The sequence below is a fragment of the Astyanax mexicanus genome, chromosome 13, assembly GCF_023375975.1.
Source record: "Astyanax mexicanus isolate ESR-SI-001 chromosome 13, AstMex3_surface, whole genome shotgun sequence".
Classification (NCBI taxonomy): Eukaryota; Metazoa; Chordata; class Actinopteri; order Characiformes; family Acestrorhamphidae; genus Astyanax; species Astyanax mexicanus.
In genome coordinates this window covers 40,530,001-40,547,152 of record NC_064420.1, presented here as the reverse complement: position 1 = coordinate 40,547,152, position 17,152 = coordinate 40,530,001, and the positions used below count along the sequence as shown (strand labels likewise).

At 36.6% G+C, this 17,152-nt stretch overlaps 2 protein-coding genes across 3 annotated transcripts in view; both read right to left on the bottom strand.

The window, feature by feature from the left end:
* The window catches only part of ctnnbip1 (catenin, beta interacting protein 1), a 48,226-nt gene extending 43,968 nt beyond the window's left edge, over window positions 1–4,258 (bottom strand). Inside the window, exon 1 of the mRNA XM_022676961.2 lies at window positions 4,102–4,258. The gene's annotated coding sequence lies outside the window, so the exon portion shown is untranslated. The remainder of the gene's footprint in view (window positions 1–4,101) is intronic.
* Window positions 4,259–6,210: 1,952 nt separating this feature from the next.
* The window catches only part of pik3cd (phosphatidylinositol-4,5-bisphosphate 3-kinase, catalytic subunit delta), a 65,547-nt gene continuing 54,605 nt past the window's right edge, over window positions 6,211–17,152 (bottom strand). For both annotated transcript variants that reach the window (XM_049486513.1, XM_022676963.2), the window contains exons 20-23: window positions 13,887–14,010; window positions 11,843–11,988; window positions 9,057–9,189; window positions 6,211–8,509 (exon numbers count right to left, since the gene is read on the bottom strand). In XM_049486513.1, the coding sequence (XP_049342470.1) occupies window positions 8,375–8,509; window positions 9,057–9,189; window positions 11,843–11,988; window positions 13,887–14,010 (538 nt within the window). In that variant the 3' untranslated portion in view covers window positions 6,211–8,374. The remainder of the gene's footprint in view (window positions 8,510–9,056; window positions 9,190–11,842; window positions 11,989–13,886; window positions 14,011–17,152) is intronic.

The window sequence follows — 17,152 nt, the reverse complement described above, 5'->3', positions numbered from 1 at the left end:
TTGAATTTGAGCCACTATTCCGGTTGAGAGGTCACGCTGCTTACCCATGATTGATTTTACAACTTAGAAATTCTACTCAACCCTGACTTTATACTGCACAGTGAACACTCTTCACAGAAAACAAAAATTCGAGCATTTATTCTAATTCAATGAAACGGTTTCTCCATTATTCTAATTCAATAAAACAACAGTGTCACAGTTAAATGGCCTAAATGGGCCTTTTGGAAAGCTCAGCTGAGCAAATTTTTTCCCAGGTAACGAGTTCTGTGATTAGTCTAACGAGTAGGACAGGTGCGGTGAACACCTGATTTGCTTTCTGCACAAAAAATGCATTCAAAGAATTTCATGATTGCACTATTTCAAATTATTCTAATTCGTTGACCAGCACCTGTATTTTCCTCAAAGGGTCTGGCCAGGCCTTGATCATGAAACAGCACCCCTAAAGGCATAAAGAGGGTCCGAGCTGCTCCCCACTGATATAAACTGGGGTGGAGAGGTCTGAGCTCCACAGAGGGGGGCTCAACCCAAGCACACAAACCGTGTTGGAGCCTGGCAGGGGGTCTCAGACAGGGCTAAGCTCTCTGCTCAGAGGCAGCTGATGATCTACCCCAGGGACATGAAGGCTAAGGCCCTGCATGAGCAGCACCTGCCCCTGGAAAGAGTGGGCGATACGACAGGAATAAAGCATAACATATACAATTATAATACAATTATTATAGCCAATATTTTCTCATTTTGCCAATACTTAGCCCTAATTCACATTTGCTAATATTCACAAGAATGTTTAAATAAAAGAAGGCAATATAGCAAATATATATGCTGTCTGAAATGTAAGAAATGTTGGCTACTCAGACCAGACTCTGAGGCAGGAAGATACTCAGTCAGGACTGAATTGAAGACTGGTAATCTAGGCTTCTGTTTTATTTGGCAAACATCCAGGTAACACAGCTAAAAACTTCAATCTGTCGATACCTACATCACTACACTACCATGCTGAGCCCACGTGGGAAAGCAATGCATCCTCCAGTTTCAGACACAGCCATAATATCACAACATTTTTCAGAATTTTAAGAAGTGAGAACTAGGGCTGGGAGATATGCTTAAATTATTGCAGCACAATATTTATGTGAAAATGTGATAGATTATGATGATATGACAATATCCACAATATCCTCAGAAATGTATACTGTACATCATAAAATTTTTTACACTGAGATACTTGGAAAGTTCGACAAGAATCAGAGGATGTTGTATGGCTGCGCGTATGAGGTAGTACAGACTAGGGCTGCACAATATTGGAAATTTTTTACATTGCAATTGTTTTTTGTTTTTTTTTGACGATATATATCGCAATATTAAACAATGCAGGGCTCATGACATCCCAGGCCCGCCCCTGCCCACTCACTGTCTCACGTCTGGACTGATCAAGAGCAGAGTCAGCGCTGAGCACTCAAAAGCAGAGAAAAACAGCAAAACAACAATAATCGCCCCATTGATGAGGCATTTAAATGTTTTTTTAAAAGGTAAATGAGAGCAATTTTCTGGGATTAAAAGCTGTAACTGGAAATATCTGAGCAAAACTGTGCTGGTCTGAGGTGTACAGTTTTCAACGTGTGCGTTTACATTCACGTGCCCAACCATGTGGATGGAGGCCATGCCTTTTGTTACCTTATGTTTATTCCTGGAAGGAAGCTGTGAGGCAGTACAAACTCAGACTTGACAAATTAGACTTGAGTCTAATCATGGGAGGATGCTGTAATGTTGTTCACATTTGGCAAATAAGACTTGAAAGAACGGGAAGGATGATAAAAGGCTCATTTTTAAGTTGGAACAGCACAGTGAGAAACGCATGCTGTGATAATTGTCCCCCCCAATATCATACAGCCCTACTCTCAATGCATCCTCGATAACACTGGCATAGCAATAAAACATCCTATCCAATCAAATCCAGTCCAGTCCTATCCAATTCTGAGTATCATTACAGCCCACCTGCCCACCCCAACTCAGGAGAATGTGCAGACCTAAGGAGTTCCAGCTACATTCCCACAAGCGTCCAGCTCTGCTCTGCCCAGTGAGCCCTGAAACCACCGGCACACTCCCAACGAGCGCCCAGCGGTGGGCAGGCTGCCCGCTGCTATCAGATTCATAGCAGAATGTGAACTAGACTGACAGTTGACTCAGATGAGGACCGAGGCATGTTGTCTTCACAATGAGTTTAGGGTGTGGAGAGCCAAAAATAGACCACCATCACCACCCTGGCACAATGTGGCAAGAGACTGAAAGCACTGCCCTGTGCTTTAAGAGTCCTGAACTATCCAGATAGCTTGAATCCAATGACTATTAATTCTCATATAATTAGATAATACAGACAATGTCAGATTTTGGAGCATTTAGGTGTTAAAAGGTGTCTCCTCATATAGTCATTATGCACAAAACAATTTTTTTTTGGCAGGCAGGCAGGCAGAAATAAAAATAGGAAAATGGTACAAGCAAAACAGTATAATCAGATTATCTGATAACAGTCTTGTTTTGGATTTAGGGGTGGAAAATCACCTCACACTTAACTCAAAACAAGGTTCACTTAGGTGTAGGTGAAGATAAGACTGAAATAAAAAAATAGTAGAATCGGGTGCACAGTGGAGCTTTAAGGCATATTTATTTATTTGTTTATTATATTTAATATAATGTTACAAGGCCTGTCTAAAATAAACATATGTATATTTGGCTGTGTATTCATACTATTTTCTAATATTCTTATATTCTTGTTGTAAACTCAATAAAACAGTGTTTTTTTCATTCGTTACGCAGGTAGATTATATATATTTATACATATCTGCATGTTTTGGGTGGTTGATTGCTCTAAAATATCTGATTCAAGTTTGTTATCAAAAGTCAGAGCTTTTTGTCCTTTTGAAAATTCATGCCATAGAGGGTTACATAAAGAAATAAACAAAACATTAAATGAGAAGGTGAGGTGAGACCAAACTTTTGACTCCTACAATCAGCTTCTCTGTGGATGTGTGATATTACATGAGACAGAAACCTGATATAATAAGAAGGAAAACATCTCAGTTGTTGAATGGTACACTAAAATGATTAAATATGCAGCTCTGGACAAATTTAAGAGATCAGATTTTTGTTATTTATAGGTGAATGTTTGAGTAAAATGAACATTGTCGTTGTATTCTATAAACTATGGACAACATTTCTCCTAAATTCCAAATAAAAATATTGTCATTTAGAACATTTATTTGAAGAAAATAAGAAATGCCTGAAACAACAAAAAACATTCAGAGCTTTCAGACCTCAAACAATGCATAGAAAACAAGCTAATATTCATAAAGTTTTAACAGTTCACAAACCAATATTTGGTGTTTTTTTTTCATCACAGTTGTCATGAATCTTGGCTTGTTACACCTCCACCAGTCTTACACACTGCTTTTGGTTAAGTTTAAGCCACTCCTGGTGCAAAAATTCAAGCAGTTCAGTTTGGTTCAGCTCTATCTTGCTCTTGATTATATTCCAGAGGTTCTTAATTTGGTAAAAGCAAAGAAACTTATCATGTTTAAGTTAAGTGGTCTCTTATTATTTATTTCAGAACTGAATGTATAAACAAGCAGTTTATCTTTCTAAAAGACTATTTAAAAGCTTATATAGTGGCTCAGGAGGAGATAACTATGAGAAATGTAGGTGGGTTAGCTAAACTAGCCTGGCTAATCCAGGTTGGAGACTCAGAGGTAGTAGCTAGGTTACAGCTTCAGTTTAGGCTTTAGTATCTGCAGACTGCACCCCAAACTCGCCCATACAATCATGTTTCTGAATGAAAATAGAGCCAGTATGACAGTAAAAAGCCCATAAAACCCTCTCCACAGTGTAAACGCGGTGCTGGAGAGTAAAACCCCGCGGGGAAAGGCTCAGGCTGCGGTTTATAAGGCAGTTCTGGGTGCCGGGGTCTCTAACAAAGCCCTGAATGAAGTTCCCACAATCCAGGCGCTAAAGCTAACGCTAGCTACAGCAGATCACTAACACAGCTAACTGATGAACCCCGCAGCGGGATCCAGAGCAGCGGCTTAATCACAGCCCTCTCCCCCCAGCACTCACCTCTCCTGGTCCAGGGTTTTCTCTCGGGTTTTCCGCTGTGTTTTGTTTGAATGCGGAGTTGTATCTGAGGAAGCGTCCTGTTCCGGGGTCACATCCCGACAGTGTGTGGAGCTGCGGAGGGAGCGGAGTGGGCGGCTCGAACCGCCTCGCCGCCAGGGGCCGCCAACGCCGCGCTCACACCCCGCCAACACACCGCTCCTCACCGGGGGGAGGGGCGATAAACACCCGAAAAAACAAACAGGGAATTTACTAAAATACATAATAATAATAATAATAATAATAATAATAATAATAATAATAATAATAATAATAATAATAATAATAATAATAATAATAATAATAATAATTTTAGCTTATTTAGGCTTCTATAAGTTTTTTTTTATCCACAAGTCTGAATTTATTAAAACCCCACCCATCTGTCCCTTATGGAAGCCCATTTCCGCCACCTGAAGAAAAAAAAATCCTCAACTATGTCATAATTATGAGATAGAAAAGTCATAATTATGAGATAGAAAGTCATAATTATGAGATAGAAAGTCATAATTATGAGATGACTTTTTATCTCATAAATATGACTTACTATCTCATAATTATGACTTTTTTATCTCATAATTATGACTTACTATCTCATAATTATGACTTACTATCCCATAATTATGACTTTTCTATCTCATAATTATGACTTACTATCTCATAATTATGACTTTTTTTATCTCATAATTATGACTTACTATCTCATAATTATGACTTACTATCCCATAATTATGACTTTTCTATCTCATAATTATGACTTAGTTGAGGAGGTTTTTTTTTCTTCAGGTGGCGGAAATGGGCTTCCATAGGTCCCTACTATAATGCAATTCAAAACCCCTAAAATTAACTAAATTAAAAAATGCTAAAGATTTCATTGTTTTTAATAATAATAAAAGTATACACATTTATATATATATTGATAGATATATTTAATTCAAACATAAGTTATTAGATTAATTAAATCTAAAAATAATGCTAAAGATCTTCATAAACTATGCTGCTATTTTTTTTTTAAAAATTTTTTCCCAATTTCTCCCTAATTTAGCACACCCAACTACCCAACCCACTCACTAGGACTCCCCCTATCACTAGTGATGCCCCAACACCCCATTCTTCCGATGCATGTGAAGCCAGCCACTGCTTCCTATCTATTTATTTTATTTTTAAAATTAGCTAATTGATTCTCTATTTCTCTCTCTCTCTCACACACACACACACCTGCTAGGACACCGATATGTGGGAAGTCAGCCACCAGCTTTTTTCAGAGGTAAGTGCTGCATCCCCAGCTCTGTTACACCAGCCAACAGGCACCTGTGCGGGTCATGATGAGGAGAGAGAGCACCTTCTACACACCCTAAGAGAGATTGGCCAATTGTGCTCTCTCAGGCATCAACTGCTAATAGTGAAGAGCATAACCCAGCACTCAAACCTTAATTTCAGCATCTTAGTCTGGTGAGCCAGTAGACTGTGTATAGTTGGACAGAGCATCGTCTCTCAAAAGTAAAGCCACCACAGGTCGGGCGCCCCCTGCTGTTCGGTTGCAGAAAGCTGTGTAACCCCACCCATCCCCATAGGTTTCAATGGCAAAACAGAACATCTTTCAATCAAATTGTTTCCAATATACTGTAATTCTACCTCCTTTATTTAAATGCAGCAGCTAGTGTAACCTCTGCTTATATTGTCGTTTTTTATATGTCCCCACGTTTTTTAAAACATTATTTAGCTCCATTAAAAAAGGCGTGGTTATTGTAAAAGGGCTGGGTTACACCTAGTCGGGGTGGGACCAATGACTGTATGGGTGGGACCAATAACAGACCATCAGCAGAACCTGCATCGGTTTTATTTAAATGAGTAGGCGGTCTCTCCACAGTCTTTCTCCTTCCTCTGGTCTCTACTGCGCAGACTCGGGTATCAGGATCGCCAACATGGAGGAAGATTTTGGATTGATTTTCATTGAGTGAATGGAAACAGCGACACGGTGTCCATCTTTTTTACAGTCTCTGGGTGAGCCACTTTGGTAGTCAGTTTATTGTACCAAATAACAAAACCAGTGAAAAGAGATCTTGTGTCATGAAAGTTTGTCTGGATTCCTTTATGACATTCAAAGCATCTGTTTAACAAACTATGCGCTGTACATCTAGCAACACCTTGCACACAAGGATTGCACAGATAATGCCACAATAATAAAACAAACAAAAAAAAACTTATAGTAGGCACATAATGGAGACGGGCTGCAGGGGGCAGCTCTGGTTCAGACCTCCTCTGACCCTTTAAAGGAAAACCGAGGGTGCAGTAATTGCTACGTGGATGAATAAAAGGTTTCACATTTGTAACTGTTACAAATTTGTAACAATTTGACCTTTATAGTTCCTCAGTTTTGCTACCATCATTCTGTAAATATAGTATAAAGACATGATTAGGCCTTAAAAGATTCATATTAAGACCAATTTAAATATCTCAATCTGAGTCTCAATATAATTTCATTGGTTTTGATTAGTTTGTTGGCTTTGGACCAACTCCCCACAGACATTATTAACACAATACACTTAGACCCTGTTCACACCTGGTCAATATGTGTGGCTTGAGTATTAGGATTATATCTGGATTAGGCTGAACCACATAAAAATGTAAGTGTAAACGCATCCAAGACACATTTACATTAGATACAATCACAAATCTGATTACTCAAACAAACCACATTTGTGGTACACATTTGGGCCTCATGTTATAGCAGTCTAAATTACCAAAAGTACAAAGCATTCAGTACAACTCCAATTTTAGCAATAGTTGCTGTGTAATGAATTAATTTGCATATTCCATTCCACACTGTAATCAGATTTTAGTCTGACTAACTGAACTATCGCATCTGACCGCCAAGTGTAAACGCATTTGGTTAAAATCTTATCTGGATACAATCTAGAAACTAAACACATTAAGTGACCAGGTGTAAACAGGTTCTCACAAACTCCAACTTAATAAAAAGTGATAAAAGCATACAAAAGTCATAAAAGCATAAAAGAGTAAAAGTGACAAACACTGAGTGGCATTCTTTAAAGACATGGCTTCATCCTTATATATATATATATATATATAGTACATGACATCTTCTTAGAACCACTAAAAATAAAGAAATAAACAAAACAACAAATAAAAACAAGATTTACAATCAAACAATCCAAAATACACATCTGCACTTAAATATCGAGACACAAATCCCATTACTGCTCCATTTTATATAAATGCATTCGTCAAAAACAACTGTAACCAAAAAGTGTTTGAGTGCAGTAACTCTTAAAACATAGGCACATATTGATTACAGTACCAGTGCAACTGGTTTAAAAAGATCTCTAAAATAAGACAAATCAGTATCTTTCACCTCGCCCTGAAGTTTTCCCGAGAGGTAGATCAATTCAACTGATCTGTTTTCCATGGAGTGCACACATCCCCATGCCCAGTGAAGCATTCAACAGCGCAGGCCCGAATAACAGGCCGTAAAGTTTCCAGTCCTAATAAATGCCTGGCATTTTAGTTCCACAGGTCAAGAACATCTGACAAATAATAATAATAATAATAATAATAATAATAATGATAATAATAATAACTTTCAGGATCAATTCTGCTTCACTGCTTTGCCACGACATAAACATAATCTCATCTGCACAGTTAAGATTAAGTATAATCTCAAGAATTTCCTTAGTACACATAATTAAAAATAATCCGAAATACTGCTCCAAACCTTAAATAGCAAAAAACACAAAAAGACACAGAAAGAAATATTTACAACCCAAACATTCAAGTACAAATATAGATAAAGTAAAGGTTTAAAAACGAATGTAAACTATACGAAACACGAAACACGTGTTTCTTTCCTCTGGCCAGTAGTCAATCTCTTCTATACAACTCAAAGTCAAAAAGTCATAAATACATAAAGGCTTTTAGGTCACAACATTTCAGAGCTTTTTTTCCCAGCAATAAAGCATAAGGTCACTAACAAGGTTTAAATTAGCTGATGAGTGTATTTAGCTGAATCAGTGGGTTGATGTTGGCTGTGAAGTGGTTTATCATAAGACAGACATAAGAACGTAACGAAATGAATTGAAACGATAAACAGAGCATTTAATTCTATTCAAATCTGAGCGCTCTGTATCAGAAACTGCATCAGTTTAAATCCAGTCTCACAAATGACTCATGACTCCTGCTGATTCACCAAAGCTTCTCCTGAACCCGTCGCTGTTGCTGTTCATCTGTTGTCTTTGGCAACAGTGTGCACCATCCAGTTCACCTTGGTCTTCCAGCTTTCTCTCAGAGCTTCGTTGAACTTCACTTTAAAATTCTTCAGCGCCTCGTCCTCAGATTTGCCCAGTGCTAAGGAGTCCTGTAGGAAAAGGAAAATCTCAGTCAGTTCCACCGAAGCCCCACCGCTAACATTTAATCATCACACTAAGCCAACTTATTCACATCGGCCATCTGTTTCTCATGATGGCAGAGAAATAAACCTTCAAATGAATCATCTCTCCTCAAGGTCTGCTCTTCTTACATTTCTAAACTCTTGAGTTCTCTGAGTAAATGTCAAAAATCTCTCACTGAGTAGAATTAAAGCAACATTATCTAGCATTTTAATTTAAAATAAATGTTTAGAAATCATGTTGATGCTCCAATGACTAAGAATAAGAAGAATTGTGCCCCTATCATTGCTATTCTGGGCTCAGCACATTGTAATATTTGTAAAATACTGTAAGATAATTCTACTCTAGGGGTTTCCTTAGCTTGTCCAAAAATGCATGTGAAAAGTGTGTCTTTAAATAGTGCAAATTCCACTTTTCATCTCTAGAGGGAGCTCAAAAGCAAGAAATGCCAATTCTCAGATAATCCTGCTTTAAAATTCAGCTTTATCTTTTTGAAAGGCCTTCAGTGGTTCTTACCTTTAGGTACTGAATGTCTTTGGAGGAGCTCAGCTCAGGAAGCCCTGCAGCTCTCATCAAGGCAAACAGGTTGACGAATAGAGTTCCATTCCGACAGAGGATTTTATATGCTAGTTCACAGTATTCACGAAATCTGCAGAACACAAACAACAAACACACAACCAACCAGTTTCATTTATTGAGGAAAAATAAATATTACAAAAATGTGTGCCACATTTTATATTTAAAATTATATAACTGTCATGCTTTTCACATTGATTTCATATACAGTACCAGTCCTACATTGTTAATGAATACTGAAGTTCTTTTATCTGGGGTGCTTTTTGTAAACTTATGGTTTCTGAGGCTGGTAACTCTGATGAACTAATCCTGTACAACAGAGGTAACTCTTGCTCTTCCTTTCCTGGGGCGGTCCTGATGAGAGCCAGTTTCATCATAGCATGGTCTTTGCGACCGCATTTGAGGATACATTTACATTTCTTTAAAAATGTTCATATTGACCGACCTTTATTTCTTAAAGTATTTTTTTCTTAACTTAGTTAAGTAGTTCTTGCCATAACATGGATTAGAACATTACTATTAAGCATTATCAAAATCAAATACAACATACACCATGCTGGTCAAAAGCTCAGAAACCAGTTGAGTTAATAGTACAGGGTAGGTCAAAATCATCTACCAGATGATTAAGACACAGTAGATAAAATAACTATTTCGTGTGACGCAGTGGATAACACCACCGCCTGCTTATGAGCTACACATCATATAGGAAACTCGGGTTTAATTCCCAGCCTGGGTGACTATACTGTGATACACCAATAAGAGTACTTGGGCAAGACTCCTAACACCACATTGGCCCACCTCTGTCACAGGAACAACCTTGTAATTCAGTCTAAATAAGAGCCTCTGCAAAATGCAAAAAAAAAAAAAAAAAAAAATAAGCAAGGATAACAGTTACACAGTTACATCGTTTAAAAATAAATAAAAAAATGGATATTTAGATTCGATTTATGAGGATTTTATTGTCTTAGCTTCCGTTTATTGTGCTGTTTTAAAATGTGTGGTTGTACAGTGTGTTCTCTGCAGAGGTTTTGTACACTTGTTGTCACTTTCAAAATCATGGGGTTACTGTGAGGAGCCAAGAGAACCTACAGCTCTGAAAAAAATAAGAGAACACTTCTCTGATTTTGCTATTTAGAGGTATAGGTTTGAGTAAAATGAACATTGTTTTGTTTTATTCTATAAACTACAGACAACATTTCTCCCAAATTCCAAATATAAATATTGATATTAATATTAAAAATATAAAAAATATTTAGAGCATGTATTTGCAGAAAATGAGAAATGACTGAAATAACAAAAAAGATGCAGAGCTTTCAGACCTTAAATAGTGTTTTTTAATTATGGTTTTCATGCATCTTGGCATGTTCTCCTCCACCAGTCTTACATAATGCTTTTGTATAACTACTGGTGCAAAAATTCAAGCAGTTCAGCTTGGTTTGATGGCTTGTGATCATCCATCTTCATTTAGATTATATTCCAGAGGTTTTCAATTTGGTAAAATCAAAGAAACTCATAATTTTAAAATAGTCTTTTATTTATTTTTTTTCCAGAGCTGTATAGGGAGATCTAGTGGAATGCACTATGGAGGATTCACATTAACCTCAGATATTATAATGATACCTCATTACATTTTATCGTGCTCTAATGCAAGTGGACAGGAGGAAGAGTAATGTCAACATGACGAGTCATTACCAGCAGTGGAGAGGGAATGCACTGCTGAACATTTCACTATTGTGAAGGCCCAGCAGGATTCCACACATAAAACCAAATGGGTCATTTAACTTTAGCTAACAATGCTTATTATTCTCACAATGCCATCCAGAAACAATATCAGTATAATGGTGTGTCCAGTTCTCAGCGACACACTAAAGCAATACTTTTTCCCATAATACCTCGAATGTACCTAAACATTACACAATGTCTCCTCTAGCAAAAAATGAAGCTTATATTACATCAATTAGTGCTCTGCAGACTCCATGCATGAACCACACTACACTCAATTTAAACCATTTCTGACACTGTGTAAATACAGCACCTGGGTACATTACATTGTGATTTTGCTAATTTGTGGGTCATAATCCAACATTAATTGTTAGGCATTGTATCTCTTGTACAAAACTAAAAAGATAATCATGATTTAACTGACAACTGAGGTATGATACAAATTATATCATATCACAATGATTATTCCTATTTACTCATGTCATTCCTCAAGAATTATATGTATGTATTATATATAGGGATGCACTGATACCACTTTTTCCTTACCGATACTGATACCGATACCAATACCAATACCAACTGTCTTATCCTGAATAAGATATAATAACCTGATCTGTTAAGATGATTGGCTGCAGTAGATAATGACTGACAAGGAGCTCCTGTTGTCTACTTAAAATTATTCAATTGAACATGTAACGATCAAACTATGGTAAAAAACAGGAACATTTTTAGGCGGTTTTCAGATTTTCTATTTTTATTTTTAATGACAAGATATATGTGCAGTGTTCCTTTAAGAGCTCCCTCCCCCCCTCCGGCAGATTTCTCCACTATCTCAGAGTCTTGGGTTACAGACCAACCCCCCCAGTATCGGTGCCGATACCAATATGGTATTAGTATTGGTGCAACCCTAATTATATATTATAAATAATATGGAAAGTGGTGAAACAAAATGCTAAATTGTGAATATGGTAAAATATATTACTGTGTGTTTTTAATAAACTCACCGTTCAAACTTCTCGCTGTTGTTGGTCCGGCCTTGCTGAATCACGTGGACAAAGTCGTAGGTAAGAATGAAAGGCACTCGTTCTCTGTTGATTCCAAACTTCGCCTTGAAGTTCCCCAGAAAATGCCCAAAATCTATATGGAATAACTACACCAGACAAAAAGAGACACAATTCAAACTTCACATCTTTACATTCAGGTGTTTTATAGATACATACATGTACAGTACCAAACAAAAGTTTGGACACACCTCATTCAATGTCTTTTTTCCTACATTATAAAATACTGAAGTTATCCAGACTATGAAGGAATGCATAAGGACTCATGTATTAACTAAAAAGCTAAACAAAAAATACTCATGAATCATTTAGACGAGCTCCAATCTGGGGTTTCTGAACTCTTTGAATTTACTCTATGAACTCATCCTTTCCTGGGGTGGTCCTGATGAGAGCCAGTTTTATCATAATTTGTATAGTAACCTTCTTCTTAAAGAAAGTTTTTGAACTTTTTCGGACTGTCTGAGCGTCATTTCTTAAAGTCATTTTTTTCTTAGTTCAGTAGCTCTTGCCATAATACAGATTAGAACATTACTCAAATAGAGCTATTTATTCACTGTAAACAAACTCTACTTCTTCACAACTTTGTAAAGCTGTCATCTAAACAAGAGGTGCTACTTTACAGAATGTAAAATATAAAACATATTCTGGTTTATTAACACTTTTTTGTTATAAATCTACAAAGCATAACATTTACAAAATGAATAAATATTGTTATTAAGATGTATTGTCATTCTGATGAAGCACTATGGTGTATAATCATAATGCCCCATCAAAATAAATAATCAAAGTATTAAGGTTATTAAGGAATGGTAAATCAATTTATTACAGCAGCCTGCACTTCCAAACAGCTTCAAAATAGTCTGGAAAAAAGTTACACTAGATTACTTTTAATCAGGATTTCAGGATTTGATTGTATTTGTTAGATCAGATACTGATGTTGGACTAATATGCATCGAAATGCCACTCGATAGCATCAGTCCAGAACACTTTCCCATGAAGCGGGGTGTGTAATCATTTTAAGAATTAGAAAAATTAAGCCTTGTTTTAGATTATATTGCATTTAAGTCAAGTCAAGTCAAGAGGCTCTGATTGCCATTACATCTGAGTACAGGTACACAGTATAGTGAAATTACGTTTCTCCGGAACTATGGTGCAACATAGAACAACAAGCAATAGACAACATAAAGTGCAAGAGTGACGACAGTGCAACATAAAATTATAAAATTATAACACTAAATAACTTTAAATACAATAAATACAAAAGACGAGACAATTTAAAAACAGGACAGTGCAGTATCGATACGGTATAATAAAGTGTATAGTGAGGATAAGGTGCACAGATGTGTAACATACTGTAACATATAGAACATATACAGGTACCACTTTAAAATAAGACTACCTTTATAAAGGGTTTATAAATGGTTTATTATTATTATTAGTTTATGAATGGTTACTAATTAGGTTGTAAATGCCTTAAAAATAATTAATAATCAGTTATAACACATCTGTATTGTTGCCCTTTCTAATCATGTCTGATAATTCACATCTGATAATTAATGAATTTTAAGGCATTTACAACCTAATTAGTAACCATTAATAAACTAATTGTAAACCATTTATAAACCCTTTATGAAGGTAGTCTTATTTTAAGGTGGTACCCATATACTGTACATTACTGAGGTAGAGAGTTTACAGTTTAAAATGGAGATTTTTCACTAGACCAACATTACCGGTCACACAATGTGATTTACTGCTCAAAAGACCTGATTGGCTGATACCAATCACCATTGTTATAAACACTGGAATACCTCCATCTCAGACTGGCGATCACTGACTGCATATGCAGAGCGATTACACTTCCAGCCTGATTCATCTCTGATACTCTAGTGCCCCCTAGTGGTGTAAAATATTACTGCAGCAACAAATGACTTCCTGATTAATGCATCACAGAGTAGCAGCAGAGCAGTGTAACGTATATTAATCTTACCTGGCCGTTCTCCCTGATCATGATGTTGTCGCTGTGGCGGTCCCCAATGCCCAGGACATATGTAGCTACACAGTAGCCTGCACAGGACAGCGTGAACTCCTCTATAGCCTGATCCAGCTTATCCCTGTTTCAGAAAAAAAGATTAGATAAGACTTTATTAATCCTGGAGGGGAAACTACAGTGTTTCAGCAGCTTATATACAGATACACACACACATACACACACACGGATACACGCACACATACAGGTAAGATTATAAGATTTAAAGAATATTTAAAGAATAAAATGTAAAATAATTATATATAAATAATGTATTTATACCAGGATATAATATATACAATATGAAACCGAAATACAGGACATTATATTGTGTAAGACAGCAAGACGTCTGCAAATAAAGTCATAATATATTAATATAATTATATATTAAAAGTGAAAAGGGTAAAAGTGTCCAGTGTAGATTATGGTACTGCTGATGGTATATGAATAGATTATTAAATGTGTATTAGATTTATTAATTAATTGTAAACAGGTCTTCTTTTCTTACTACTATATTTCTCTGATTGTATTTCCTTGGCCTACATGCACAAACAGAAAGACTCACACACACACTTACACACACTTACACACACACACACACATTCACACAGATGCTGAGTCACAGAAAGCCCTCTTCCTCTTATCAGTTAAACTTTTTCACAAGGAGAGGAACTGTGGTTAAATCTGCTTATTGTAAGTGATGAGACTCGAGCCTCGCTCTACAGAGAGTCTTATAAACAGACACAGTATTAAAAACACAGGTTAATATTTAATGACTCTCCCTGCTGTACCCTCTCTTCTCCTTCACATTCTTCACCTCACTTTCTATAGACTCTTACTGTCACTTAGCCTGCTGTGCTCATCCAAAACAACAGTAGTTATTTATATTTATTTAAACAGGGCGTCCCTGGAGGTGGCCAATACATGTCACCATGTTTTTATTGCAATATATTTTTAAATTTAATTTAATTTCAATTTCTAGCACATTTTCTCCTTAATTTACACAGCCAATTACCCAACCCACTCATTAGGACTCCTCCCCTATCACTAGTAATGCCCCAACACACCAGGAGGGTGAAGATTAACACATGCCTCCTCCGATACATGTGAAGTCATCCACCATCCACCATCCATCCTCTTTTCTAACTGCTGCTGATGCAGCAATAAAGAGTAGCATCACAGCGCTAATGCTCGAGGGAAAGCGCAGCGACTCAGTTCTGATACATCAGCTCACAGACGCCTTGTGCTGATCAACATCACCCTAGGAGTGATGAGGGGAAAGAGCACCATCTACCCTCCCAGAGAGAGAGCAAGACCAATTGTGCTCTATCAGGGCTCCAGCAGCTGATGGCAAGCTGCATGAACAGGATTCGAACCAGCAATCTCACAATCATAGTGGTAGAGCTTAGATTCTCTGCCCAAACCTGACCCGACCACAGGCCCCACCCAAACTCGTTTTAAAATGCTGTTTTTTTTTTTATATATGAAGTTATGGTGTGATAATCACAATATAGCAAAGTAACAAATAAAACTTTTTTTTTTTTTTTTTTAATAAAAGTTGCACAACTTAGGATGTTATAATCACCCAGCTCTGGGGCTCACGCACACATGAGCTCCTCCACTTGTCTGCATTTCACTCGCTGTGTGTAGCTGTTCTTAATAAAAGTTTTTCTTAAATAATAGGTCTATGCTTCTTCAGTTTTGCAATGTTAATTAACACCATTCTGAACAGATTTAGCTAATTTAAACAGCGCAAAAATGTTTTTAAAAAGCTCAGTTTTAACGTCCTAGTTACAAAAAAAAAATGTCGGGTTTAAATCGGGCTTGGGCTCATAATGTTATGAGGCAGGTTGGGTTGGGACAGATTGGGGTGGGTTGGGCCCGAACTAAGCTCTACATAGACCACAATCTGTTATATTGCAACAAATTAAAATAAAAATGGATGTGTACAAAAAAATTTTTGTATTTTTAGTTTGGGAGACTTTGAGTGTTTTAAATTGCAAGATTATGTCAGCATTGTGGAGAGAATTAATTTTTTTGTTGTTTTAAATGAAAGAATTCATAAACATACTGAATCATTTTTTTTTAAATCTGAATAATTAAATTAGATGTTCATTATAATCCCCAAAGATACTCAGTGTTGTTTTACGGGCTATCTAGCATTAGCGTTACATGCTAACTATAGTGATGTCTTGATGAAGGACAAGAAACCAGATCAAAAAGCACCTAATAATGTGTGTCAGACAAAGAACTGGATATAAAACAATAAGAACTGTGAAACAAAGATGAGTTTGAATGCATATAAATAATATCCTGCATAATTTAAAATAGTTATAGCTAAATATGTAGCTGAAAAATGTTATCTGGGATGCAAAACTCAGGTAGGTCCTATTATAAATCTAAGAATATTTATAATATATATTATATTAAATATTATATATAATATATTATATATTTAGTTTCTTCACTAAATTCTGTGCTAGGGTATTAATTTCAGCAGAATCTAAGATCTGTAAATGAGCTCTTATAAACATCCAACACAAGCAGCAGCTACAGGATGAGCAACAGCTGAGCACGGCAGCGTTTTAAATATTTAGCACTTCTCCTGAATCATTTGTTCTCCGTCTATAGAAAAGAAGGTGTGATAAATAATAGATCATGCTTAACACAACAAATTTGCGTGTAATCAACAGCTCTTTAAGCCCCTCGCTTTCTGGCACAGACGTGTCTCTCGCGCGTGTGTTTGTACAGAGCATGAGTCCAGTGTTTATCACAGCAGCCCTGTCTCCAGGGAGAGGACTGGATACTTCTACACAGCTCCTGTTTCATAGGAGCAATCAATGACCTTCCCGTCTAACATCCCCTACCCACAGGAAAAACAACACACAAAAAATATATAAAATATAAAGTACTGCTGATCTGTGTCAGCTTTAACAACGATAAAAAATAACAGTGTATAATATAATCAGCTCAGCGCACTGAGCAACACACTCAAACCTTTCACAGACAAGTTCTGTTTACCTGCAATAATACACCCATAACTATTCTACACTATATAAGGTGGAACTTAAAATTTCTGTATTTTAAGGATGAGCTGTGTGTTGTGGGAAGAATAATCAGTAGACAGATTTGATAAATTAGTACATATGAAAGGGTTTAATGCCTTATTCTTGCTTATTAAAATGACTAAAACACAGTTTTAGATCTAGTCTAAAGAGATACATCCT